The sequence below is a fragment of the Rousettus aegyptiacus genome, unplaced genomic scaffold (assembly GCF_014176215.1).
Source record: "Rousettus aegyptiacus isolate mRouAeg1 unplaced genomic scaffold, mRouAeg1.p scaffold_m13_p_3, whole genome shotgun sequence".
In the NCBI taxonomy this organism is placed as follows: Eukaryota; Metazoa; Chordata; class Mammalia; order Chiroptera; family Pteropodidae; genus Rousettus; species Rousettus aegyptiacus.
In genome coordinates, this window is record NW_023416306.1 from 30,939,903 (window position 1) to 30,967,014 (window position 27,112).

Consider the following 27,112-nt stretch of genomic DNA (forward strand, 5'->3'; position numbering starts at 1 on the left):
GGATGGGAGAAAAAAGCAGGAATGCTGAGGACCCTCCTGTGGTCAGTAGTGGCCTATGGGAGCTGAGGCTGCAGAGGAGGTAGGGCCAGGTAGTCTGGGCTTTGAGAGCCAGGCTGAGAGGTTCAGGGACTTCTGCTGAGAGTCAGAGGGCCCTGGGAGCTGGAGACATTTGTTCAGATTTGTTTTTGAGAAAGACTATTCAAGGGGCTCGTGCAAAGGAGGATAAGGAAGAGAATGTGGAACTCTTGGTGGCTGAGAGCACAAGCAAGCCAGAGTGAGGTGATTTGAATGAATGACATGGAAGGCCCAATAACAGATAGGAGAAGGACCAGGGCCTGGGCAGTGAGAATGGTGCATTTAGAGCATATAGCCACCAGGTCTTGATGAACATGGGGTGGGGAGGGAAGGGAGCAGAAAGAGTCTTGTACAAACTCTGTTAACTGGGAGATGGTAGGACTGTTTATTGAACTAGTTAGTACAGGAGGAGGACAGGTTTTGCAGAAGTTGATAATGACCATGGCTCATACATTCAATCACTTGCCTACCAGTCACACAGTAAATAAAGGGCAGATGATTTCAGAGGTTGATATGTCAAATGTAAGGCTTGTGGGGCCTCTTGGTAGAAGGCATCTGGTCAGTAGTTAAAAGAATGGATTCTGCGGTCAGATAAACCTAGGCTCCTGTTGACCTTAGACAAGTTGATTAATCTAAGGTTCAGTTCCCTAAGTGGAAAATGGGAAGACAGTACCCACCTCTTGGGGTCATTACAAGGATTTAATGAAATGATGTATATAAAGAAATTAGCACCCTGCCTGCCATGTTGTAAACACTTCATAAATCTTAGCTCTTTGAATAACCATAGCAGCAGCAGCACCAATAGCAGTCTGGGACTTGGGAGTAAAGTCTGGGTTGGTGCTAAAGCATCGTTGGCACAAAAATGGGCACTGTGGCCACAATGCACAGGTGGAGATCACTTAAGGAGATGAGAGAAGAAGGTGGGTGCAGAGAGCACAGCCACCAAAGAAGCCGAGGAGGGGCCAGAGAGACAAAGGAGACAGACAGCACTCTGCAGTTAAGGGAGAAGCAGCACATTTGGGTTTTAATCCAGACACTATCACGGATGCTGTGGGCCTTAGAAAAATGCCTTGATTACCTTGAGCTCTGATCCCTTTATCTGTTCCATGGAATTGTCTTGCATGTAGGTGAGGAATATCTATGAAGATGTAAAGCTCTGACATAGTCTAAATACTTAATAAATAGTAGTTGCTGTTTTAGAAGGAGAAATAAACGTTCCCAGAGAAAATGGCTTCATGGAAAACAAGGGAAGATATAGTTTCAAAAAGAGATCGACAGTTCAATGCTACAAGAAGTCAACAAAGATAAAGACTGAAAAGTATTCATTGGATGTGACAAGGAGGTGAAAGTGACCTTGGCAAGCAGCTTCAGGAACAGTGAAAGCAGAAGGTGGGGGCAGAGGCTGAGGAGTGATGGGAGGTGAGGAAGTGGAGCTGAGAAAGGAGGTGACAGCTTGGCAGGAAGGAGGAGGAGTGAGTAGGGTTGGGTGGGGGCAGCAACAGGCATAGTTTTGAGATGGGGAAATCAGAGCACACAGCAACAAGTTTGCTTGTGCCAGAACTGCTTTGTGTCTGCCCTCCCCTCACCTACTGAAGGCTGCTTCCAGCCTTGGGACCCTTTGTTTTCCACATAAGGCCTTTCTGTCTAGCTACGATCATGGTACAATCCCAGGGCCATGGGTCACTCAATGCTAGGGCCGGGCACCTCCTCTCTCTGCCCCACTTTTCAGCGTAGCCCGGGAAAAAGCTGAAATGGTTCATACCTCTGCCAGGTCCTTAGCTTCTGTCCCTGCCTGCCTGGATCTGCATAGCCTAGGGGAGATGGACAGTAATAATAAAAAAGCTATCAATGATATCCTTTCTCCTGGTTCCTTCCCACCAGTATTCAAACATGTCCACTTACAAAACATATAAAATTTTTAGAAATGAAAAAATTTTCTCTGACTCTGCATCCTATCCTTCCATATCTATTCTCTTTCCTCCTAATTTTTGTAGTCAACTCTCTTGAAAGAATCATCTACATTACTTCTTCTTACTCATTCTTGAAACCACTAACATCTGGCAACTACCACATACCCCATCATCTCCACTGCCCACTGGAACCACTTCTTGCCAAGATAATCAACAACTCCTTGTTTTTAAGTCCAATGGTCCCTTTTATATAAACTACTGGACCTCTCTTTTGACAATTTGAATTTCTGACCCCTTCCTCCTTGAACCTCTGTCCCTTCTTGGCTTCCCTGAAACTATGTTCCCTCCTGGTTTTCCTTCTACCTCTCTGATAACTCCTTCTTTATTTATCTCACAGATTTATCCTTTCCCTTGCAACAATAAAGGTTAGTATTGTGGATTCCCTTATGTTTTGTTTGAATGGCCCTCCCTTCTGGTGGGAACTGCCTTTCACTCATATGGTTATCATGGGAGTCACCATTTTACGAACCCCCTCTCGAAACAGATCATTGATGCAGGGAATGACATCTGATCAAAGCCAGGCTGATGAGAGGAAGTCCCTAGGAATCTTGGAACTGGAACTGAAGAGGATAAGCCAGAACTAGAAATGAAAGAGATGAGCCAACATCTTGTTGGTTACCTAGATTTAAGCTATTAAGTTAAGAATTGTCAAAAATCAGATAGACTGGAGAAGTAAAGGGAGCTTGTCTAGAGAGAAAAAAAGAGAGAGAGGAGGCAGAGTGGGGACAACAAGCAGGGCTTCCCAATTCCTCTGACTCTTCCAGTGTTATCTCCATCCTTATTGCGAGGACCTCTCAGCTTCCTAATCAGGCCATCAATATTAGAGAGCGGCCAATAAGTTCAGCTTCTGCAATTCGGCAAGGCACATAATGATCTGGCTCCTAGCAGTCTGAAGTCAAAACGGAAACACATTTCCTTATCCAAGTTAAATACTTACTCTGTTGTTCCCTAATTGCTTGCAGAGCACCCATTTGGATGTCCCTACACTGCCAGGCAAATGTGATAGTGCCTCCCATTGTAAAGTGAGATGACTGGAATGGGGGTGAGGCAAGGACGTCATTCTAGGGCAGGTTGAAGAGAAGTTTCCAGCCCTGTCACTCTAGCCCATGATTTCCTGTGAAGCCAGTAGGCAAGTCAGAGGGATTGCAAGAGTCCCCAGACATAGTGCTCAAAAGAGAAATCACTCCTCCAAGAGTTGGGCAGGCCCTATGTTTTCTTGGCAAACATGGAGATTCAGAGAGCATGGTTCTATGAAATTCTAGTACTGATTATAGTAGTAGAAATATGTTGTACTCACAAATGTCCTTCATCTTTTAAACAGTTTTCCTATATGGAAAAATTATCATTTTTAAATCCAGCCTCCTCGGTACACAAGTCAGAACTAAAACTTCCAGCATCTCTTGTAGCTGTTTACAAGCATGCTATTTTCCCCATGTGAGACTTGGACTTGGAAGTGAGGAATGTGAGCAAGGTAAATATCACTGACGTTCACCAATATTCTGGTTCTCCTTTTTTTCTGAGTGCCAGCAGGACTGCGCTTCCTTTGTCCCTTGATGTTAGGTATGGCCACGAAATTTTTGATCAATGCAATGTAAGCAGACGCGAGTGTATGTTTTTCCTCACACTCTCTGCCACAGCAAACTATGAAGGTTCATAGCAAGAAGAGAAAAGCTTCATAAGATAGTGAAGTCTCCAGCAGCCTAGATCCCTGAGTGACCACAATGAGAGCAATACTCCCTTTCCCCCATTCACTTATGCTGGAACTACAGCATGAGGAAGAAATCCACCTTTGTTATTTTAAGCCAGTAAAATCTAGGGATTGTTTGTAACTGCTGTGTTGCCTAGCTAATCCTGACTGATATAGGATGGACATAGCGCTTAAATTTCTGCTATTGCTGATAGTACCACATGTGTTCAGCTGTTGGGTGTGGTAGTGGTAACAGCAGTGGTTTCCCAGTGGTTGCAGTATTGAGTTCCTACCACAGAAGTGCCATAGAGCTTGTAACGTTGACAGTCAAATTGAACTCTTGGTGCTTAGTGTTTGGAATGGCAGTGGTGTGGTTTCTTTATCGGGTTGTGTGGTATGGTTTGGGTGTTGTTCCTAGAAACTTAGCCTCAAGTCCATTTACCCAGCCCTTCTAACAATTCTGAGCTAAATAATATCTTTTAACAAATCCCTTTTATGCTTCAACTATCCAGGGTGGATTTTATTATTTGTGAGAAAGAACTCTGACTGATAAAATTATTATATTTAATAAATCTCATGTTCCATCACTTATAAAAGGCAAGTTATTTTATGAACTACTAAGAAAAAAGAGGCTAAAAATCTATTACATGCCATTAATTATAAGACATTCCAATTTGAGTTGTTTAAACTAGAAAAAAAATGTGCTTTAGGATCAATGAAATATGTTATTAGTAAAAGGAATTCTCCCCCAGATGAAACTGACAGACAGATGATTACGATTTTAAAAGAACTGTATCATCTGGGAGGAAAAATAAAACCACACCCAATCCTCATAAATGCAGAGATCTATGACTGCTCAATTCCAGTACAATCTCTAAGACACCACCAGGAAGTGTAGTACTAATCAGTACAATGCCCGCAGAGAAATCCTCTGCAATGGCACTCTCAGAACACTGGATAAGGGATCTTAGCCTTGTGGGCAAGACCTGGGGGCAGCCAGACTGGCTGCCAGAGGAACTCCACAGCCAAGAAGTAGGTCAACAAACAGATGCCATGAGGTTTCCTGGCCCCATCATTTTCATTGTTATTCAATGAATATAGATAATGTTCAGAATTAGTGACCACTGTATAGTGCTTCTTTGTACTCCATTTTATTTTCTATTTCTTCCATCTCTTAATATTAAGAGGTTTCCCTGAGGAATTTGCAAACTGCAACCAAGAAAAAGAAGCCAGTGTTTGGTTGCATACCTAGACAGCAAGATTTTAAGCTTTGGAATTGTGTGAAGTCAAGTTTTTTACCGTGTGGACCAGGAGAGCACTGAAAGCCAGTCTGGGGGTAGGGAGAGCAAGGGCTGAAGGTGGATGCGGTGGTGTGGTAGGGGTTGTGGGGGGGAATAAAGGAGACAGGCAGAAAAAATAGAGATGGTAGATGGAAAGAGAACCTAATGGCTTTTGCGTCTATTAGTTCCAGTTGTTCCCAAGGCATCCTCTCTTTAAGTTTCCGTATCTGATTATAAAAATGTATCTTTTTGCTTAAACCAGCCTTACTCTTCCTGGGTGAGCTCATCCACTTTTCGGGTTTGACTACTACCCTTTGCTGTTAAGTCTCAAAATGTTATTTTCAGCTTGGACCTCTCTCCTGAATCCCAGACCTGTTCATCCAACTGTCTATTGGAAATCTCAATGTGGGTGTCCAATTGGTATATCAAATTCAATATATCCAAAATTGAACTCATCTTCCCTCTCACCCTAGCCCGCTGCTGAAACTCACCCCTTCTCATGCATTCCTTATTTCAGTAAATGGCATCACAGTACCCCTACTCACCAACCTGGGAATTATCCCAGATTTTCTCTTCCTCTTACTGTGGTGGCTGAAAAATTGACTCTCACTAGAAATTACTGTTTGATTATCGCTATGGACACGCAGGCCTTTGATTATAGGAACATAACATTCTAAACAAGCTTTCTGCTTCTGTAACCCCGCTTACGCACCTGACCTGTGAGTTGACAGATAGTGAATAAAAGAAAGATAGCCCCTTGTGTTCAGACAGAATAAAGAATAGAATTTTGGGCTTAAAAACCCTGTACCTCTACATTTCAGGGCTGCTTAATTTGGGGTCTGCGTACCCCTGGCAGACTCGGCTGGCTGAATAAAGAGTGTGTTTTCTATAACTCACTGAGTTCTGGTGGTCCGTGTGTCTTTCGGGGGCTGGCGGCTACAACATTACCCCCATATACCATAGGTCTAGGCCTCTTAAGTCCTGCTGATTCTAACTCCCAAATATCCTCAGTGCTCTCTGCTGTTCTCTCCACTCCTACTCCCCTACATCATAACAGTCCCTTGTCATTACTCCTTGCCTTCATTTTCAAACACCTTCAGTCCCTCCCTGCAACGAGCAACCCAAATCATTCTTCTGAATTCTGGATATGATCCCATTACTCCTCTGCTCAAAATTCTTCAGTGGCTCCCTCCCCACTGTTTCCAGGATAAAATCTGAACTCCTGCAGCTGGGTCACAAATTCACTCACATTATACTCAGATGTGCAATGATATAAGTCTCCTATGTTTCCTAGAACTGATTTGAACTTGCTCACAATGCCCCCACCCTGCTGGGTAATAGGGGCAGAGGAACTAAAATTAATCCACTCTGGTAAACTCAGTAGGGTCCAAAATTTTATTTTAGACAGTCTCTAAGTAACTCAGTAGGTTTGGATGACTCATTCAGATTTTACCTGCCCCATTCTCATTTTCAAGATAGCATCTGGATTTACAGGGATCTCATGTGAACTGGGGGAAGGGGTCCTTAGTCACGTGGCCCCTGAGGTGGGGTCAGTTGCCATTTGCTGAGACGTGGTTGGTCTGATGTAAGTGAACCCTGGGAAGTAGCTATTACTGTAACCACTTTACAGATGAGGAAACTATGGCTAAAAGAGGTTAATAACTTGCCCAAGGTCACAAAGTTAGGTAAGTGGCAGAACCAGGAATCAATGCCACCTAATTCTGGTAGGCACTTGGATCTGAGTCTTGAATTAGAGATAAGTTAAGGCTGGATTTGTGAGCACAGTTTTCATGGTATAGATTCAGGAACGTGCTCATACATTTAGATATGTAAAATGGGACAAGAGGGTCCAGTTCAGAACATGTAGGAATCGCTGGCATATGAAGTAGGGTAGGAAGGCCTACCTGTTGGCTCCTGCCCAAGTTGATCTTCCTCTTAGGAGAGCATCTAGGACGGAGACAGTCAGGAGCTTCTAGGATGTAGAGTCAAGCCTGGTCCTATTCCAGCCAGGCCTGAGCTATCCCTCAGGGTACCCCATTCCTCTCTGTCCTAGGCTCTCCCACAGCAGAGCAAAGCACAAACCCCGACCAATATTGGGTGGGAACTCAGTAAATGTGTCCAAAGAAATTGTGTTAGCAGAGTTGCTCACACCCTTAGGGAATGTGGATCCAACGACAGATCCTCTGGAGTGGGGATGCGGAGTCCACACACAGATGGGAGTGAACGTGAGGGAGTATAGAGGGCATTCAAGATGAGGCGTTCCATCTCTCAGGGGTGGGGACGCAGAGACTTCCTCCAGATGACAGGGACACAGACCTCTCCCAGATATAGAGGGGTGGTCTCCTCGGATATGAGGGTGCAGAGGTTTTGGCCTTTTTCAGATGTTAGGTGTGCAGCTCTTCCAGGTGTGGAAGGTGCAGGAAGTCCCTGCCAGTAGGTGGGCCCCGCTCCCGCCCTAGTCCCCTTGGGGAAGGACCGAGACAGAAGAGCCCCTTCAGCCCCCTTCCCGCTCCCGCCCACCTCCGGCACGAGGGGTGGGCCAGTCCCCGCCCCGGCGCAAGACCAATGGCACAGGAGCCTGGAGAAGCCAGCCAATTGAGTGGTGGCAGCGGCGGAGATGTTTCCGCCCTCCCTGGGCCTCCGGCTGCGGGCTTCCCAGGAGGCGGGGCTCTCCGCTGTTTTTTGCCGCCCGCCGAGCCTGGCCGAGCCTAACCGAGCCCAGCCGAACGCAGCCGAGCCCAGCCGAACCCCGAGTCCCGGCCGCCGCCGCCGCCGCTCGAGCGCCGCCGAGCCAGCGAGCGAGCGAGCGATCGAGCGGCGGGGGCCGCGGAGGAGGCGCCGCCCCAGGGGGAGGAGGTGCCCGCTCGCCGCAGACCGCCCGCGGCAGAGGCCGCCCCGGTCGCGCCGCGGCGGGAGCGGCCGGCGGAGGCTGCGCGGCCGAGGGGGAGGGCCGGGGGAGGGGACGTTGCCCCTGCCCGCCTCCCGCCGCCCCCCGCCCTCAGGCTCCCGAATATCAGTCGGCGCCCAGCATCCCGCTGCCCCGGACCCTCCCGCAGGCGCGCACCGGGCTCTGCTCAGGTAAGAGGGCCCTCCTCCCACGGGCACGGGGACCAGGAACTAGAGACCCAGAGATGGAGATAGAGACATAGACCCACATAGAAACGCAGAGACACAGCCGGGGGGTAAAAAGAGAGACAGACACAAAGACAGAGACACAAAAGAGACGCACAGAACCACAGAGACAGACCCCACGGGGCAGGGGAGAGAGACTTCCACGGGGACAGAGGGACACACAGCCATGAAGAAAGAGAGGGAGAGACATTAGAGACCCATACACACAGAGACAGGGAGTAAGGCACGCAGATACTGATACAGAGATATACAGAGACAGACTGGGAGGGAAATGAGACACAAGAGACATACTCAGACACTCAGAGTGGGGACACACAGACAGACAGCTACAGAAACATAGAGGTGGGTATACAGAGGCAGAGGCACACATCCAGGCAAGGGAACTAAGAGACAGAGTGAGAGACACATAGACACACACCTGACCTGGAGGGAGAGTCCCACAGAGAGGCACACCTAGGTACATAGCCTTGGATACACAGACCTACACATGCCTGCCAGGGCCTCCACAAAGTTCCCTCTGTGTGAGCTGCTGCCCATGGAGGTCTCCTGGGCTGGCTGGCTGGCTGGCTGGAGTGCTGAGAAGAGGGAGGCACCCAGGCCACACTGAAGCTGATCCCAATCCCCATCCTCCCGGGCCTTGGACTACTTCAGTCCAACCCACTCACAGTGCTTTTGAGGTCTGGAAGTGTGGTGGGTAGGGCCAGGCCCTGCCCACCTGTTCTAAGGAGAATGAGATATGGGCTGCCTACTCCAGCTTCCACACTGTGGCTGCACCCTCCTCCAGGTGCCCAGAGCCAGGCCTGAGCCTGTGGGAGTTGGCTCTGTGGAGTATTTGGGCCTGCTGGAACCCAAAGTCCTCTGCCAGGGAAGCCAGAGATGTGGGAGGGCTCTCTCTCCTCTACTCCTCTCCTAGGCTTCACCCCATCCCTTCTCTTCACCACCCTTTCCTTTACTCTGTACCCCCCACAGGCTCAGGACTGCAGGTGGACATCTCCATTGTCCAGGAATCATTGAGTGTGCAGACAGGACAGCCTCCTTGGAAGGCCGGCTATACCAGAGTCCTGCCTCGGCATGGGCCTTGCCATCGAGGCAACCCCGCTATCTGTGCTGGTCTGAGGGTGCTGCCCGTCATGGGGTCAGCCATCTCCCAGGGGGCCCTCATAGCCATCGTCTGCAACGGCCTTGTAGGCTTCTTGCTGCTGCTGCTCTGGGTCATTCTCTGCTGGGCCTGCCACTCCCGCTCTGCTGACATCGACTCGCTCTCCGAATCCAGTCCCAACTCCAGCCCTGGCCCCTGTCCTGAGAAGGCACCCCCACCCCAGAAGCCCAGCCATGAAGGCAGCTACCTGCTGCAGCCCTGAAGGTCCCTGGCCTAGCCTGGAGTCTGGGACCTAAGTCCACCCCACCTAGAGCCTGGAATCAAGATCCCAGGGTCCAGCCGGCCTGGGGTCCAGAACTTGGAGTACAGCCTGTCTGGAGCTGGACCCAGCAGCCCAGAGTCTAGCCAGCCTGGCTCCAAGAGGGGCTCTGGTGGCCCTAGGTAGATAGGCCCGGGGTGGGCATTTATGAGTTGGTGCTAGGGCCAGGGCCATCTGGACTCTGCTCCATCCCAAGGGCCGGGGTCTGGGTCCATTCTCTCCTAGGCTGAGCGCTTCTAGGCCCTCTCCGTTGGGGAAGCAAACTGGAATCCATGGCAATAATGGGAGGGTGTCCAGGCTGGGCCCCTCCTCTGGTCCTCCCACTGTTTGCTGGATAATAAATTGAACTATGGCTCTACCCTGAGATTCTCTCCTCTTCCTATGGGCTTTCAGACATAGGTTTATTTGTGCAAAGTAGGAGTGGGTAACAATGGTTGAGGGCCAATTCCTGGGACCAGGGCTGAAGCAGAGTGCTAAGGGCAGATGCTGGAACCTGATCATAGGTGGGGTCACAGACTAGGTCCCAAGGCTAGGCCTGCATACCAGGGTCAGGGGTTACAAGTACTGGGTTCAAGAAATGGGACTGGGACTGAGGCCAGGACCTCAGACCTTAGGTTTCACTTCCCTCACCAGGTTCAGCAGTTTGTCCAATTTTGCGATCTCCACAGCTGGTCCCTTCTGCACTTCCTGCCCCTTCTTCTCCTGGGGAGAAGGGAAATACATGTGGGAGAAGAAAGGTGAGGGATGGGCCACCTCTCTTCTACAGCCTCTGCCCAGCCAGCCCCAGCTGTAACCTGCCCTCTCCCGCCTTGGTTAGGTTCTAGATCCCTGCCCACCCTCCGACGTGATTCTTTCCCAACTCAGGTTAGGTGACACAGGTCTAGCTGAGGCTTGCAAGAAGCATCCAGCTCTGGCTCTGAACCTCAGATCTATTTAAGGTCTTGATACTGGGAGGAGTGGGGAAAGGTATCCACCCACTGACGCTAGGAGGAACTAGCCAGGGGGAGCTGCAACCCTGGGGAGAGTTGGGTCTCCAACTGTTGGGACCACCCTCCCCTGAGGAGGGTCCCTGGATGAGTTCTATGAGCTACGAGGTATGTTCTTGCAGAGGGAGAAGGATGTGGGCAGAGCCACAGGTATCCTCACTTAGTACTCTAACTTAATACTTTCAGGTCAGGTTGGAAGTGGGGTGCTGCATCAGACATGCCCAGAGTGGGGGAGGGTGTCAGAAGACCCAGGAGGGCAGATGGGATGGATATCCCATGAAATTCTAGATGTCCTTGGCTGGGACTGTCCCTCAGAAGAGCAGATCTGAGTTTATGACCCCTCACCCTCCACTACAGAGCACTCTAATGCTTTAGCTGGTAAGCTAGGCCCTGAGAAAGAGTTGGGACATTAGGGTGTGTGTCACATAGGCACCAAGAGCTCCTTGGCAGACCAGCACCAGTCCCATCTCCCTTCTGTCCAGTCAGTGGGGTATGGGCAGCTGCCATTTCTTGCCTTCCCTCTGCTCCCTAGCCCCCTGCCCTCTCAGCCACCTGTGCTTACTGCTCACTGGCACCTGCCCCAGCCTTGCCTGCTGAGAGCCCAGCCTGGGTCTGGCCTGGGCTGTGAGGTGGGAGAGTGTACAGGGCCAGCAGCCCCCTTCCTGGCCTCATCCCGGTTGCTGATACCATGCGAAGCTCATATTTCCTTCTGGTGTGACCCCTGCACCTGCTCTGAAATCTGTCTCTGCTCCTCGTGGGACCCAGTGCCTTTGTCACTACCCAGCTCACCTCTACACTTTCAAGGCAGAGGACAAAGATATCTTTTTCTCTTCCTTCCCACTCGTTCTCTTCTTGGCCTCATCCCACCCGCTGGGAAGTAGAGGTCCTGGCTTTTAGTTCCAGTTTTGTCATTAACCCCCTATATGACTTTGGGCAAGTCCCTTGCCTTTCTGAGCTTGTTTCCCATCTAAACAGTAGTTAAAGCTTTTGAAAAGCTGAGCTCTGACACCAATCATGGGAAGCTCCCTAGGTAGGGAGTTGAACCTGTGTGGCCAAGCCCTCTTGGGAAGGTGGGGAAGGCTGCAGCACCAGGAGGAGGGCCAGGAGGGATGCTCAAGGAACTTCCATTTGCACCAATTACTTGGCTGCTGATAGGGTCAGATGGCAATTTCACAGGAACCCCAGTCTACTCAAGTATCAGCTCGCAGCTGTCACTTGCTCAGGTGCTCTAATTCCAAGGTACTCCTGTCCTCAGGTCCTCAGAGACACAGGCCATCAGATACAGAGTCCAGCTCTCCCACCCATGGCGGACCCTTGCTCTGAGAGAATTGAGACTGACTGTGGGAGAGCCTTGCCTACCTGGGTCAGTGAATGGAGTAGACTCCCACCCAGATCTACCATCCTCACAATGTGATGGCTGTACCCCATCCCAACGGGTGTCCATCATCTCCTCAACAGGGCTGCCCAGCTCTGCCAGCTCAAACCTGGGTCTCTTTCCTCACTAAATTAAGAGCAGATTTTATCTGTTGCACAAGTTGTGCTGCCTCCTTCCCCCTACTTGAGGCCAACTAGCTGGGTTCAACAAAGAACCTCAGGCCACGCCCCACCCCACCCCCTAGCCCTACCCTACCCCACCCCACCCCCAGCCCCAGCAGACCACAGCCTCTGGGCCACAGCTGCAGGCGCTTAGCAGCCTTTTGAGTATTTATAGCCAAGTCCACCCCCTCCCCCAGCTGGCTACAATTACAGGCCCGGCCAAACTTCCAGCCCTTGCCTCCATGGCCATGGAATGGAATAGTCCAGGCCGACACCAGAGAGATGGTGCAGTGACCCCTGCCTTGGTAGGGGTGTAGAGAAGCAGGTGTCAGTAGTTGGAAGAGACAGGCCCCTGCCCTTGCCTCAAACTGCAGTAAATAAATGTCTCAAATTGTAACTATGAGGTACAGTCATCAGGGCAGTTTGGCCCAGCCCTGGCCCTGCTTTGATCCTGGCCCAGAATTTGGCAGAAAGCACATTTCATTTCCTCTTTTATTTAGCACCCAAGTGGGCAGAACTGGTCTCTGGGCTCCTGGGCTCTGGATTTTTAAATTGGGCTGTGGATTCTAAGGTTTGGATTAAGTCTAAATCGGAGCTCTGAGATACAGACTTTAAAGTCATGGCTCTGGGCCCCATGGCCTGTATTTGGGGTCCTTGGGCTCTGGGCAGAGTCTCCAGATCATTAGGGATCCCAGAAAGAAACCAGAGCTCAAAAGGAGGGCTGCCTGGCTGCTGACCTAGTTACCTTCCTCATGGCTCATTTCCTTCTTCCCTGTGTGGACCCATAGCTCCCAGCTCAGGGACCTTTGGAGCTGAAGCCCTATGTAAGCCCGGCCAATGAAGCAATGACTAAGCCTTAAGACCCCTGCCTGGGTGACCTGGTCTACACTAAATAAGCCAGTGGTGCACATGTGTTTTCCCCCAGGCTTCTCACCCATATGGTCACCTCCTCACTAGATATCTCCTCCACCTGGGGGCCTCACAGGTAACTCAGGTATTATCTGATTTCATTGTCTCCCCACAAACCCTCTTCTATGCTCCTCATTTGGGTTATGACACCACCCTTACCCTGGGTCTCCCAGGCCACAAACCTTGGGGCTACTCCCTGGCACTTCCCCTTTCTCCCATCCCGCCCCTCCACCCTGGAGACTATTTCTTTTAGCATCCCAAACTCCCCAAGGGTACCTTCGGCATCTTTCGCAAGTTGGGTGAGAGTTTGAGGCAGGTGACATGCCCACGGTCATCACCAACAATGATGATGGGGTGGATGGGATTGAACTGCACATGAGTGATCTTGTTCTTCTTTTTGGCCACCACAGGCTGATTGCAAATGGCCTCGTATTTGTTGATGGACAGGTCAAACACATGGGTCTGTGGAGAGGTGGGTGTCAGCACAATTGGGGCTAATGAGGCCCCTTTTCCCCACCTCAGAGGAACCACTCCTGGGCTTTCTGGAGAACCATGATAGAAGCCTCACACAGGGGAGCTGGAGGCAGTGAGAGAGGGGATTTGTTTATGTTTTTCCTGTGGTTAAGGAAATACAAATAAAGAGTTTAGGAGAAAATTTAAGTCTATGCAGAATTAACAATAATAGCAGCTACCACTTATTGAGCACTTCTATGTACTACACTCTGGGCAAGCACGTTACATGGTTGTCTCATCTAATTATAATCCTCACAACCACTCTAAGGTAGGTTCCATTATCATCTCCATTTTATAAATGAGGAGAGAGAGACTTTTAAGGCTAACTTGCTAGTAGGTAGCAGAGGTAGGGTTTATACCAGTTATTATTCAGATAGTGCTTGTCATATAAGTGCTCCGCAAATGTTTCCTTTTATTTTTATCATACCCTAAGTCTAAACCATTAGCAACTCTTGCCTGGACCACTATGGCAGTATCTTAACTGGTCTCCCTGCTTCCACTCTTGCCCTTCTACAATCCATCCTCCATGCAACAGCTAGATATACCTTTAAAAACTCTAAACTCCTCCAATAGTCTCCCTCCACACCATACGTAAAATCTAGATTCCCCACTCTCATCTCGTGCTCTATCCGCTCTATCCCCTTTGCTCACTGGACTCCAGGCGAACTTGCCTACCTAATCCTTAAACTCAAGCTCAGTTTTCACCTCAGGCTCTGTGGAATACCCAAAGGCGGTCATCTTCACATGCCTGGCTCTTTCTTGTCATTGTCATTTAACTCTCGGTTTGAATATCACCTTTTCAAGGAAGCTTTCCCGGACCCCTTTAAGAGATCACCCAGTCCTTCTTTTTACACTATTCTCTTTCTTCTTTGAATATAAGTTTTATTAAGATATAATTCACTAATTTAAAGTACACAATTATTTTATTTTATTTTATTTTTTACAATTCTTGGTTTTTAGTATATTCAGTTGTGCAACCATTACCACAAAAAATTTTAAAACATTTTCATCACCCCAAAAAGAACCCGTCCCCATTAGCAGTCATTCTCCTTTTTCTCCCAATCCACTTGGCCCTAGGCAACCACAACTACTCTCTGTCTCCATAGATTTGCCTATTTAGTCAACTATAAATAAAATCATATAATGTGTGGTCTTTGTGACTGGAATTCTTACACTATTCTTACACTAAGCATGTTTTCAAATTATCCATGCTGTAGCATCTATCAGTTTTTCATTCCTTGTTATTGCTAAATACTAGTCCTTTTGGATATACTACATTTTGTTTATTCATCAATTGAAGGGCATTTGGGTAGTTTCCACTTCTTGGCATTAGGAATAAAGCTGCTATGAACGGTTGTATACACCACATGTTCTCTTTTAATTTATGCCTAGCACTAACACTACGGGAATTTTGTTGTTGCTTTCTGTCCCTTTCCCCTCACAAGAATATAAGCTCCAGGAGAGCAGGGACCTGCATCACCAGGCCCAGCCTGGAGCTGGGTGCCACAGTTGGCCCTTAGCAAACATCTGTTCAGGAAATAGATGACTGACTTTAATGTGATGCTTTAATCACTATATTCTTTCCTTGCATAGTTATCTCTCAGTTTATATCAAAGTACATAAGGAAAATGGGTTTGCACCTAAGAATTGTCTTACAAAATATTTTTTGCTGAGCTTTTATTGATTCTCAGTGTTGAACAGACCCCTCCCATCTCCCCTTCTCAGACTCAAGTTGCACATGTCCGGGGCTGGGGACTTCACCACCTTTTAGACACTATTTCAATCACAGACCAAATCTGACTCATTAGTTTTTCTATCAAGCTGGCACCTGCTCCCCTGTGGCTTCCACCCCAGGGGACTCAGAGAAGATAACTGCTCCTCATGGCACTTCATCCCCCAGAATGCCCTCTCCTTCAAGACAAAAAGCGCCATTCTCTCCCTGAGGCCTCATGGATGAACAGTTCCTCTTTTGACAGGGCCCTGCATGGCCTGGTCCTTGAGAATACACAGTCCTTACGTTCTTGCTTCTACCTGACCTGGGCACAGAGTGGGCTCTCCATGACAAACACCCTGAGATACCTCATCCTACCTCCACTGGTGGCTCAGCAGGGTCAAGAAGGGGGCACTCACTTTCCCATTGGTGGTGACTGCTGCAAACACAGTAGAAGAGTATGGTGCCCAGGCCACATCTCCCACGGCTGAATTTAGATCATAGATGAACATTGGGGTCCTGTAGTGGTAGAGGGGTAGAAAGTTTATGACAGAGGGTTTGCAGTGCCAGAGCCCACAAGCCCCAGCCAGGGTGGGGCCTGAGGGAGGGCAGAGCCAGGGGCAGGCCCCTCACTTGATGGTGTGGTCCCAGATCTTCACTGTCCAGTCGGAGCTGCATGACATGAAGACCTTGGTGTGGTATGGGTTCCAGGACACAGCATCCACCGCCATGTTGTGGGCATCATAGGTGTCGAGGAATTGGCTAGAGTAGGACTTAGAACACTGGGGTGGAGGTGGAGGTTGGGAGAGGGATCAGGGCTCAGGAGTGAGAAAAGAGGGCAGCAGCCACCACTTCCCTTGGGGACCCTGGAGGATCAGAATCTAAGACTCCTCTTCTGTCCTCACCCCACATCACTGTCATAGCTGAACTGGAGCCAAGATGCTGACTGTTCTTCTCTCCCACAACATACCCAGAGAGAAAGGAGGGGCTTAAGGGGTGGGGGGTTGGGGTGGGCAGAGGAGCCTTCCTGGAGGGTGAAGGAAAGTGCTATAGTCTCCCCCATGCTGCCAAAACAGAGTAGTTCTGGGGGTCCTGGGTAAGGTGTGTGGCCTAGCCTGTGTCCAAGCCACAGACAGACGGACCCCTGGTTCCACCCACAGCCCACAGACAGAATCTTTGCAACAGTGATAAACCTCCCACTTTGCCCAGGTAAGAGACGGTGCAGAGCCAGAAGTAACTCCCATGGTCATGATTTCCTATTCAGTTTCTTGCCCCGACCAGAGTACCCTTCCCACTCCTGTCCTGGAGAAGTGACAGATTAGTCTTCCCCCAGCCTCTCCTGGGCCAACATTGGGATGGATAGAGAGGGGGTGGGGACCTCTTTTGCATTCAGTCCAGCTCTGGCTGGGCCTCAGGGGCTCCCGGGAAGCTGCCTGTAATTAACATTCTGAGTCTCTAAGCCTAAGAAAAGCTTGCAATAGAGCTATTTCTAGATGGATGGAGAGGTTCAGAAGGATGTTCACCTACTAACACTGAAACCTTGCAGAAACTGGCCATAAAGTTCCATCTTGCCTGTTGGGACACACCAGATATTCTGAGATAAATTTTCCTGTTGCCTAGACTTCACAGCTCAGCTCACGTTCAGTTCTCCTCCAGGAAATCCTCCCAGAATGTTCCAAATCTCCGACCTCCACTCCCAAATCTACCCTCCCCATTCCCGGGAAGAGAGAGAAGGGAGGGAGGGATGACCCAGATGGGAAAATGCCTGGGCTGGACTAAAGTCACCCTCCAAATACTTTATCCCCTTTCCTGCAGTCGGCCCCTCCTCCTGCCACCCAATCAGCTCAAGAAAAACATTCTCTTCCCCCCAGAAGGCTTCTAGAACTGACGAGCATTAAGATCTATCAGAATAGGGTCTGCTGAGAATGATAAACTCCAGGGTCTAAGCCACCCTATTAAGGAGCTGGCAAAGGGGGCGCACTGCCTCACCTTGTAGATTTTTCCCTCCTCCGTGCCCACTAGAAACATGTAGTCGATCTCTTTGTGGAAGTCAAAGGCAGTGCCACAACCTTAGGAGAAGAGGGAGCAAGCAGTCTTAGCCAGGTTCTGGGCAGGAGGCTTCCAGCACCTCCCCTCCACAGCAGGCCCCTGTGAGAGCTGGGGCTAGTCAGGCGAACAGACTGCCCTCTGGACTGCTGCTTGGCCCAGGCAGTTGGGACGCTGCAAAGGGCAGGGCTTCTGCAGACAGGAATGGTGCCTGGGTAAACAAGGCAGAGACTGAGTTAACAGGGTCAGGGTCAGAGTAAACAGGGACAGGGTCTGCAAACAGGGACGAGCTCTGTGCAAACAGGGATATAGACTGCATAAACAAGGTAGGAGTTGAGTAAACAGGGACAGGATCTGGGTAAACAGGGGCCTGATCTGCATAAACAGGGTTTGATCTGCATAACAGCACCTGATCTGCATAAACAGGAATAGGGCCTGAAAACAGAAACAGGACCTGCATAAACAGCAAGGGTCTGCAAATAGCCAAGAGCTAGGCAGACAAGGCCCCAGGGTTTCCCATTACCTCCAGTCCTGGCTTCAGTACAGGTGGAGAAGACAGTGCTCAGTAATGGGGAGGGCAACCATCACTGACCCTCCGGGGGCCCGAGTGCTGTGGCCAGGACTGGATGTGAGTGAGCTGGGGCTCCTACCCATTGTGTGCAGCTGCAGTCCCTCCAGGCCTTCCGTGGAGCTGCTCTCTACCTTCAGTTTGATGACATCTGTGTGAACCAGCTCGCTCTGCAGTCACAGAGGGATGGGGGAGGGCACAGGCCTTGGGCTGGATCAGCAGAGTTGGGGGGGAGGGTCCCTTTTCCATTTAGCACCCCCCTCCCCACCCACCCCTGCACAACCTTTTCTGGGAAACAGGCACCTTCACAAGCGTCCAAGACACGATCCTGCCATCAGATGACACAGAGAAGAAGTTAAGGTTGTTGTCCATGTCATCCTTCTGCCACTTGACCTGAATGAAACATCCCAAACTGTGAGCTTTGGGACCCTGCTAGGGCGTTGAGTTAGGACTGCGAGCTGAGGAGGGATCCCTAAAGAACTCATCTGAGGTTCAGAAGCAAGTTCTGGAAGCCCATTTTCCAGAGTCCCGCAATTGTTCCTCCTTCCCTGCTTCCCTTTCCCCTTCCTTCCATCCATCTCCGTCTCTCTCATCTCTCTTGTCCTGACCATCCTGGGGCAACAGTGCCAAGTCCAAGCACTGCCCTAATCCACTGGGTTGGCAAGTGGAGGTGCCCAGTTCCTCCCTGGGTTGGATTCAATCCTTTATATAGACAGGGCCTGGAAAGGACAGGGCCTATCAACCAGATTCCTCATTGATAAAACAGGAACCATAATAGCACAAATTTGTTGTAAAGAATAAATTAGAAGATAAATGTAAGGCCCTTAGGTCAGAACACTGCATATATTATATTCAATAAATGTTAGCTAGTTATCACCATCATCCTAAGAATTGGGGTGCCAAGGCTCCACAGGGGCCTTTTCTCTGCTTACCCCCTCCCCAAACTCCTCTTCCAGGCTTAACCTTTCTCTAGTCAGCTTCTCCTCTGTTCCCACCTTCAGTTCACCACGAGCTCCTGCTCCCAGAATATATCTCCCAAATCTCAGATTTGAGCTGCATTTCTCTATCTGCAAATTGGGGTTAATAATCCTGCCCCACCCAACTTCTCAGGGCTGAAAGCAAACATATGGGAAAGTGTTTTGGAGACAGAGCTGTTGTCTTATGAAGATGACATGCTTGAGGCTCAAGTTTCTGTTGCCAGATGTGGAGGCTGGGCCAAGCCATGTCCCAGAAAGCTGGGGAGGGACTGGGTGCCTATAGCTTTCCAACCTCCTGCTCCCTCCATACCTCCCATGCAGGGACCACTGTCCCCTGCACAAGCAGAGGCCCAGTGAGGGAGGACAGGAACTCAGTGCCCCTGCCTGTAACCACAGCTGTCACTATGGCTTTGGAGGGGTACTGTGGGAGGTGGGGAAGGAAGAAGGTGTTGTCCCTCCCCAACCACCGCCCAGGCCTGGTAGATCAGAGCTGCAGGAGGGCAGCTGAGTCCTGCCTGGGCCTGCCTGGGCCACTGGCTCTTTCGTGCTTTCCCTGGGGGGCCTAGAACTCCACAGAATCTGTGAGACACAAATCAGAGTTGGCCTTGATGCTGAAAGCATTTCCCCTTCTGGGTAAAGGTAGTCCCTTTAAATGGGGGAAAGAGATGTGTGTGTGTGTGTGTGTGTGTGTGTGTCTGCGTGTGTGTGTGTGTGTGTGTGTGTGTGTGTGTTAAAGGCCAAGCTCTAAGAGGCGCTCGGAAGCCGCAAAGGGACCTGTTTAATGAGCAGCCACCAGTATGCATGGAAATTGTATTTCACACCCCACTTAGCAGCCTGATGCCTAATAGGGGCTGGGGTGTACATTTGCATGAGTGTGTACATGTGTAACTGTGTGCAAGTCACATATATGATCTTGGGGTGGAAGTGGGAGGGTAAAATAAATAGCGAGGGGTACAGGTGGTAAACAGGCTGCTTAACCCATTCCTTCTCTTCTGCCTTATCTGATTAGGGCAGGCCTGCTTGACCCCAGTTTCTACTCATTATCTTTCTTGCCACTTTCCCCAGTGTTGCACAGAACACACAGACACAGACACAGACACAGACATGGACACACACACACACACACACACACACACACACACAAACATCCAGCAGAGTGTTGTCACAGTGAGGCCTGAACAGGCAGGCTCCCGGGGGAAATAGCCTGTGCCATGAGATGGGAACCTCGTCCTCTTTGAACAGACAGTTCTCTCTCTGGCTCCAAAACCTTCCATGGCTCCCCGCTGCCAACAGAACAAAGTCCGTCTGCCCTAGCCTAGCATTTGAGATCCAAAACAACCTCGTTGGTCTCCCTGAGATACAGTCCCTTTGAGAAGGACACAGACTCTGATGTCTCTTCTGTCTCATTCATCAGCCTGGCTGTCCTTCAAGCTTCAGGCTCATATGGCCAACAGCCTGTAGGACACCTCCTTTGGCTTCTTATATTAACTTCTGGCCAAACCCCTTCTGCGTTTCCCACTTCTGCAGGTACCACAAACCAGAGTCTCAGGCAGTGTCAAGAGGTCTTCCCTCTTCCCATATCCGATCAGTCGTTTCTTTCCACTGATTTTACTGCCTCGACAGCTCTGGACCCTATCTTCTCATTTCCCTCCACGTCCCTGCTCTAGCTCAGGCTTCAAGATTTCTCATGCTATAGCCAGAGGAGGTCTTTAAGACACAGTCGTGACTGTGTTACTCCTTTGCCCCAAACCCTCTGATGGTTGGGCAGTGATTTTCAAACTATGCTGGGGGAGAATTTAGGAGCCTTGGGAAAGTACCTCAGGCTACAGGGAGAGTGATAACAGGGGACCCTCAGACAAGGACCCTGATCCTACCAGAGCAGCCCCTCTCTCATCTTTTTAACACACTGGGCTTCTGTATGAACACTTCATTTGAAACCACCCACCTACAAAGTCTAAGCCTCTTACTTGCTAAAGAAGCACATTCACAAGTAGGTGCCTATGTTTTTTCTCAGGTCTTGTTCCCTCTCCCCGTCTCTCACACTACATGAGCCAAACAATGAGTTGTTTCCCAGCAGGCCGACCTGTTGGATGCCCTGTGTCTTTGTACCTGTGACCCCTCTGTGCTTCTTCATCTAATACTTTCTCACCCCTCACAATTCATCTCTGACATTGTTTTCTCTAGAAAGACCTCTCTGGCCCTTCTGGCCCTGCTCTCCATCCCAGACGATCTGAGCACCCCTCTCCTCAGTGCCCTCTGTAGCCCATTGAGTACTGTCATGTCCTGCTCAGCCTCTGGCTGTGGTTATCTCCCCACTAGAATCTCCAGAGACCAAGCCCTTAAGCATCCTCAGCTCCCAGAGGAGCAAACAGAAAGGAGTTACTGAATGGATACATAAATGAGTGAATGAGGAAGAGGGGCAGGAAATGAGAGGGAAAGAAGGGAAAAGGAAGTGAGTAAACAAGTGAGAGACAGGCAGGCCCCTCCCATGTCCCAAGCCACGATTACAGCCAAGAACTCTGAGTCTTGGTTTTGCAAAGGCAGTAGCCCTGTTTTCCTGACAGGATGGTGGAAGAACAGAAGGCCACCCTTGTCCATATGGGTTCCAGTCTCCCTGGCGCCCGCCCAGTAAAAGGGAAAATGTGTCTTCTACATGCTCCATTTATTTCCCCAAACCTGCTATTTGATTTAGAGATCACAGCAGAGTGGGAGCAGGGTGGTTGGCCAGGGCCCCTCACCCTCTCCTGGGCTCAAGTAGGATGTTCAGGCCAACCGGAGATGCTCCATGCTTGGCCCTGGACTGTTTGAGAGCAGGGGAGGGGCTGATGCTCATTCAGTTCTGTCAAAGGAGCACTTTTCTCCTCTCTCTGGGCTCTAAAATCCCTGCAGACATTTTACTCCAAGTCTAAAGACCTCTATGTGCCTGGAGGCGATGAATTGGGAGGTAGGTTTTTTAGTGGAAAGAACTCCTGAGGCTGCAAGCTCTGGCCCCTACTTTGGTGGAGAGTAGCGGGGCGGATGTTTAGTGGAAGGTGTGCCTCCCTCTGCCCTGGCTCTGAGTAGAGAATGAAGCTCAGGGAGCACCATGTCCCTTGTACCTGGACAGTCCTCCCTCTGCTCAGGCCTGCCTGGGAGCTGAGAGCCAGTACCTGGGGCAGGTGTCCATATGACTTAGAACTCAGGGCCAGAAGAGGCAAGGATGCAGAGCCTGACTGCAGACTGTGTCAGGGCAGGGGGCAGAAGAAGATGATTAGACAGAGTCCTAGCACTGCCTGATGAGCCCAGAGGCCTTGGGTAACTTGAGGCAGAAATCTATCCTTAGATTCTCCCAGACTTGCCTATAGGGTAAGGGCACATAGCCTCAGAAGGAAGGGGAACTTTGAAACACAGTGAGGAAAGGCCTGCAAAGCTGGAGATATGAGATCCATTGAGAGTGAGACTGTGAAATCCACTCCCAATGCAGTAAGATGGGAGACAGGGTGAAATCTAGCCCCGATGTCCAGGGGATGGTCTCATTCTATGTCCGTCTGGAGAAGAGGGGTGCTACAGAGACATCTTAGGCCAGACCTCACCAACCAAGTCTTATAGTCCTACCCAGAGGATGGACAACCAGCAGCACCTGCCCCTGTCTGAGAGTTCCCCCAAATCTAGCCCAGATGCAGAGGAGAGCCCTATGCGGAGTTGAAGAAGCCCATATGCAGGGGACTGGAGCCCTTGACATACTCAGCAGAGGCCCATCGAGCCCTGGAGGCTTCCAGCCACTGGCTGAGGGTCACTGATCACCACACCTAAAAGATCCCTAATTCCTTTCTGATGGGAACTCTGGGGCAGCAACCCAGTTCTTACTGCAGACCCTCTTACCTCCTGAGTCTCACCTTCTGCCTTTCTCTCACCCAGCTCCTTGGCCCCTAACCTGGTACCTGTCATTACCATCCCCATGCTTGTGGCCCTCTCCTCCCCAAAGTCCCTTCTCCAGTGCCTCCCAGGCCCACACATTACTCATCCATACCCAAGTCTCCCCTGCTGGTTCAAAGCTGACCTGCCACACAGGGTCCGTGTGCTTGCCAGACTTGGCTGAGCTGCGGAAGGCAGGCTGGGAGTGGGGCTTCTTGAGGTTATAAATGGCCACGTTGCCATCGTAGTGGCCTACCGCCACCAGGTAGGGATGGTCCACATGCATGTCGAGACACATGATGCCGCTGTCACTGCTGAAGATGTATTCAGGGAAGCTGGGGTTCTTCATGCTGTAGAGCAGCAGCATGCCCCGGCTCTGCTTCATGAAGTCATCTGCCCCAAGGAAGACGGCCCTCTGTGGCTGGAGAATCCAGCTACCCTGCTGGGAAGCCCCTTGTGCCCCTTCCCTACCAGATGGACAAGCCCTGCCCTGCTCTGCCTCTGCTGGAGTGTGTGGGCTTCCTCTCTAGCTTCATCCTCTCCATCTGTGAAATAGGATCATGAGACCTGACCTACCCATTCTCGGAGTTCATGGGAGGATCCAACAATCAGTAAAGGTGACCAAGTTTATCTGAGGGACTGACTGTCATTCTCCTTATCCCTCCTGAAGTACAGGAAAGGGGGATGCAGGCTAAGGGAGATGCTAAGTGCAGAATGTGTGTGGGCTTGAGAAGGAGCAGGATCCTCAGAGAGAGCTCAGATATCCCACTCAGGAGCAGGTTGCTGTCCTTAAACACCTGCATAATACCTATGTGCCTCCCTGCCCACCAGGCAAGGGGTTCAGTTTGGAATAACACAGAGTTGTCTACATGAGACCCAAACTTGCCACATTGGGGCATCTTCCCATACCCTCTGGCCTCAGAATCCCCAGTTGCAGCCTGAGCTCTAGCTATAGTGATGTTCCCAGAATCAAGAAGTCCCAGGCCAGCCAGTTGGAGTATCACAGGCCACTGTGCCATCCTTCCGGCTTGGGCACAGCTTTTGGCGATCAGCAGTGAATCCCTCAGCAGAGGTTCCTCTCTGGTCTTGCCCCATGTCAACAGAATGCCTCCAACTCTCATTCTCTGCACACTTGGTACCCATCTTAATGCTGTCACTGAACAGAATCCAGTCCCAGCCCTCAAGTCCAGCTTTCCTGCCACCAGCCCAGGATCCTTCCCAAACTCAGAAGAGCCAGACCTGGAGAGGTGGAAGGCTAGAGCAGACCCCCATCTTGGGGACCCTATGCCAAGGTAGCCTTTCAGCTGAGATGAGGGCCCTCACCTCGACATGGTGGTCAGTGTGGAAAATGCTTCTGCTCTGGGGAAAGTGAGCCTCTCACAAAGAGAGGGAGCCGGGGTCCCTCCAGATCCCCCAGAACTAAACTGAGTCACCCTGTGCCTGGTGATATCTCAAAGCCAGTAGGGAGCTGGCCTTGAGGTGGGGGTGGGAAGCAGCACCTCACCTGTGGGGCTCCAGGGTGGGCCTGGAGGGCTCACTTTACAAGGGAGAGCTCTTCAGTTGGCTGAGGGGAGCCTCTTTCCCACCCACCAGATCATGAAGGGCTTCAAGTAGGCAGTGTTACAGTCACTGGTAGCTCTTTTTGTTTATCACGCAAATCCTGAGCACCTGATCTGGGCCTCCCCCTGGGCCGGACCTTGGCAGGGACAAGTATATGTGGTAGAGGGGAAGGAGAAATAGAGGAAGGGAAAGAGGGAGAAAAGAGCAGGGTAGGGAATGGAGGGGGAGAAGAGAAAAGGGGGCAGAAGGAGAGAGGGAGAGAGAGGGAGAGAGAGAGAGAGAGAGAAAAAAAAAGACAGAAAGACAGAGAGACAGAGAAAAAAACCACCAGGTCTAAGACCCTGAGGCAGGGAAAGGAGAAAGGGAAACTGAGCTGGCCTTAGCTCCTCTACTCCACTTTCTACTTTTGCCCTTCTCCAGGAAGCCTTCCAGACCATTCAGCCTCCTCTCTGTGAGTGTACCCTTGAGGAGCTCCTTTACCTATATCTCATTATTACAGGTGGTCCTAAGGTTTCGTCCTTAGCTCAACAACGAATGAAGTGAGCATGGCCTCCTGTAGCTCATCAGGCTTGCTCTCTTCAGTAGGAAAGTTGCCTCCTGCTAACACTGCTCTGCTAGATAATCTCTAAGGCCATCCCGACTCTGACCTTCAATGATCCACAAGGTCTAGAGGAGGAGAATCAACTACCTCCTAGAGCCTGATCTGAAAGTTCTCAGAAAGCCAGAGTCTCAGGGGAGGGGTAGCTTAATTCCATAGTAGACCTCTTGCTGCCTAGAGCTCCCTCTGCTAGGACCCTGGCAGAGTAGCACCCAGTAAGGAACATGGATAGATGTCTTCTTGAATTGGCAACCATCAGCGGGAGCCTTAGCCCTCCAGCTCTACCCCTGCCCTACAAGTAACAGCTCTAGATTATAGAGGGCCATTTTGGAGAATCTGGCTGTCAGGAGAAGCCTGGGCTCTTGCTCAGGATTCAGGGAGGGCCAGGCAGGCACAGGGTATGTTGGAGCATCAGGCTAAAGCCAGCTCTGTGGTCACAGGGAAGCAGATGCCACGCTGCGGAGACAACCATACTAAGCCAGCCTCAGACAGCAGGCCTCCTCCTCTCTTACTGTGACATCCCAAATGTGCAGGGCAAACTCTAAGGCGGCGGCTATCTAATGGCTCCCTTTATTAAGTCATGCAAGAGGCACATGGAGGGGGGCTCGGTAGGGCGAATAATGACCCCCAACAAGATGTCCACGTCCTAATTCCTAAAAGCCATAAATATGTTACTCAGCACGGCAAAAGGGATTTTGCAGATGCGATTAAGCTAAAGACTTTGAGATAGGGAGATTACCCTGGATTATCTGGATAGACCCAATGTAATCACAGGAGTTCTTATAAAAGAAAGAGAAAGGGAGGAGAGTCAGAGAAGGAGATATGACAACAGAAACAGATGTCAGAATGATGCAATTGCTAGCTGGAAAGGAGCCACAAGCCATGGAATGTGAGCAGCCTCTAGAAGCAGGAAAAGGCAAAGAAATGGATGTTCCCGTGGAGCCTCCAGAAGGAATAAAACACTGCTGATCCCTAATTCTTGTTCAGTGAAACCCATTTTAGACTTCTGAATTATATGATAATAAATTTGTATTGTGTTAAGCCATTGTGTTTATTGTCATTTATTATAGCAGTCATAGGACATTAAATTTGTAGGCATTCAGGGAAGGCTGACCCAAACCCTACTTTTAGGAATCAGAGGGAGATGCCCCCATAGATGGTACCTTTTCCTGGGATGGTTTGGAAGCAGTCTTTTTAGAAGTCAGGGGGAGGGATGCAATGATCCCTGGCTCTTCTGATGACAATAATAAAACCTTCCTCCAGTTTCCCACACCTCAGCCCTGCCACCTTGGACTCCAGGAACAGAAATGCCCATTGGGTTAGGGTTTTCATAGCTCCCAGAAGCAGAGGACCAGCCGACGGCTGCCACAAGGAAGGGCATCGGTGCTAGAGGGTCCCAAACCCTCAGCATGGCCCAGAGGCCAAGGTGCCAGGCTGAGCTCAGCCTCCCAGGCAGCCGGGCTTTTCCAAGTACTCTCATCCAATTAGAAGTCATATTTAAACAGCGTGGGAAGTAAGAGCAAGGCCTTGGAGACAGAATACATCAAGCGGGACATTTAATTTGATTTAGGGAAAATGAGGCAAACATTTGAGAACCTAAATAACTAACCAGTAATTAAAGTAACAACAGGAATGCCCTTGCACTACAAGCTGGAGAGCACAGTGGCCTTTATGGACTGTATTTACAAAGAGACCTGACAACATAATTAGTCCTGTAAATTTTACGCAGCCTGCAGCAGGGGAGTGATGGATTTTGTGTGTAGAGGATGAACAGGGAGAAATGAGGTGGATGAATTTCCATTTTCAGTAAATGAAATTAACACTGCTTAATTAGTAAAGCTGACAAATAAATGATCAGGAAAGATTTAAATCCTTACAAGTGTATCTCTGGCCTAGGCAGGCTCAGGGACAGGCTGGGATGTGGTGGGACTCGGGGCCTGATTTTGGCTCTTTTGAGGGTGCTCCCTCAAGAGCTGGACGCTTCCTCCCCATCTCCTATGTGATAGCTAGTCAAGGACCACACAGAGTTTCTAAGATCTGTTCCACTATCTTTCTCAACAGACCGCGAGGAGTCTCTATTCCCCTGCCATGAAATGGCTAATGGGCTAGAAAGGACTCCTCGAGTGCAGCAGGCTGAGATAATTGCGCCCCAGCTTTGCCCCTTTTCCTGGACTAGCTCCCTTTGCCCTCCAGTGTTCCTCCATCTGTTTTCACCTGCTGACAGCCTCTGTCTTAGCTCTGCTAGGAATACG

At 50.2% G+C, this 27,112-nt stretch overlaps 2 protein-coding genes across 2 annotated transcripts in view; one reads left to right on the forward strand and one right to left on the reverse strand.

The window, feature by feature from the left end:
- The first annotated feature begins 7,888 nt into the window (after positions 1–7,888).
- Positions 7,889–9,920, forward strand: ENHO (energy homeostasis associated). The gene is made up of 2 exons (XM_016130368.2): positions 7,889–8,090; positions 9,114–9,920. The coding sequence occupies exon 2, from the start codon at positions 9,275–9,277 to the stop codon at positions 9,503–9,505; it is 231 nt and encodes a 76-aa protein (XP_015985854.1). The 5' UTR covers positions 7,889–8,090; positions 9,114–9,274; the 3' UTR covers positions 9,506–9,920.
- Positions 9,340–27,112, reverse strand: part of DNAI1 (dynein axonemal intermediate chain 1) — a 59,049-nt gene continuing 41,276 nt past the window's right edge. The window contains exons 13-20 of the mRNA XM_036239021.1: positions 22,848–23,095; positions 18,135–18,224; positions 17,914–18,001; positions 17,207–17,286; positions 15,851–15,999; positions 15,637–15,736; positions 13,270–13,455; positions 9,340–10,264 (exon numbers count right to left, since the gene is read on the reverse strand). Of these exons, the coding sequence (XP_036094914.1) occupies positions 10,166–10,264; positions 13,270–13,455; positions 15,637–15,736; positions 15,851–15,999; positions 17,207–17,286; positions 17,914–18,001; positions 18,135–18,224; positions 22,848–23,095 (1,040 nt within the window). The 3' untranslated portion in view covers positions 9,340–10,165. The remainder of the gene's footprint in view (positions 10,265–13,269; positions 13,456–15,636; positions 15,737–15,850; positions 16,000–17,206; positions 17,287–17,913; positions 18,002–18,134; positions 18,225–22,847; positions 23,096–27,112) is intronic.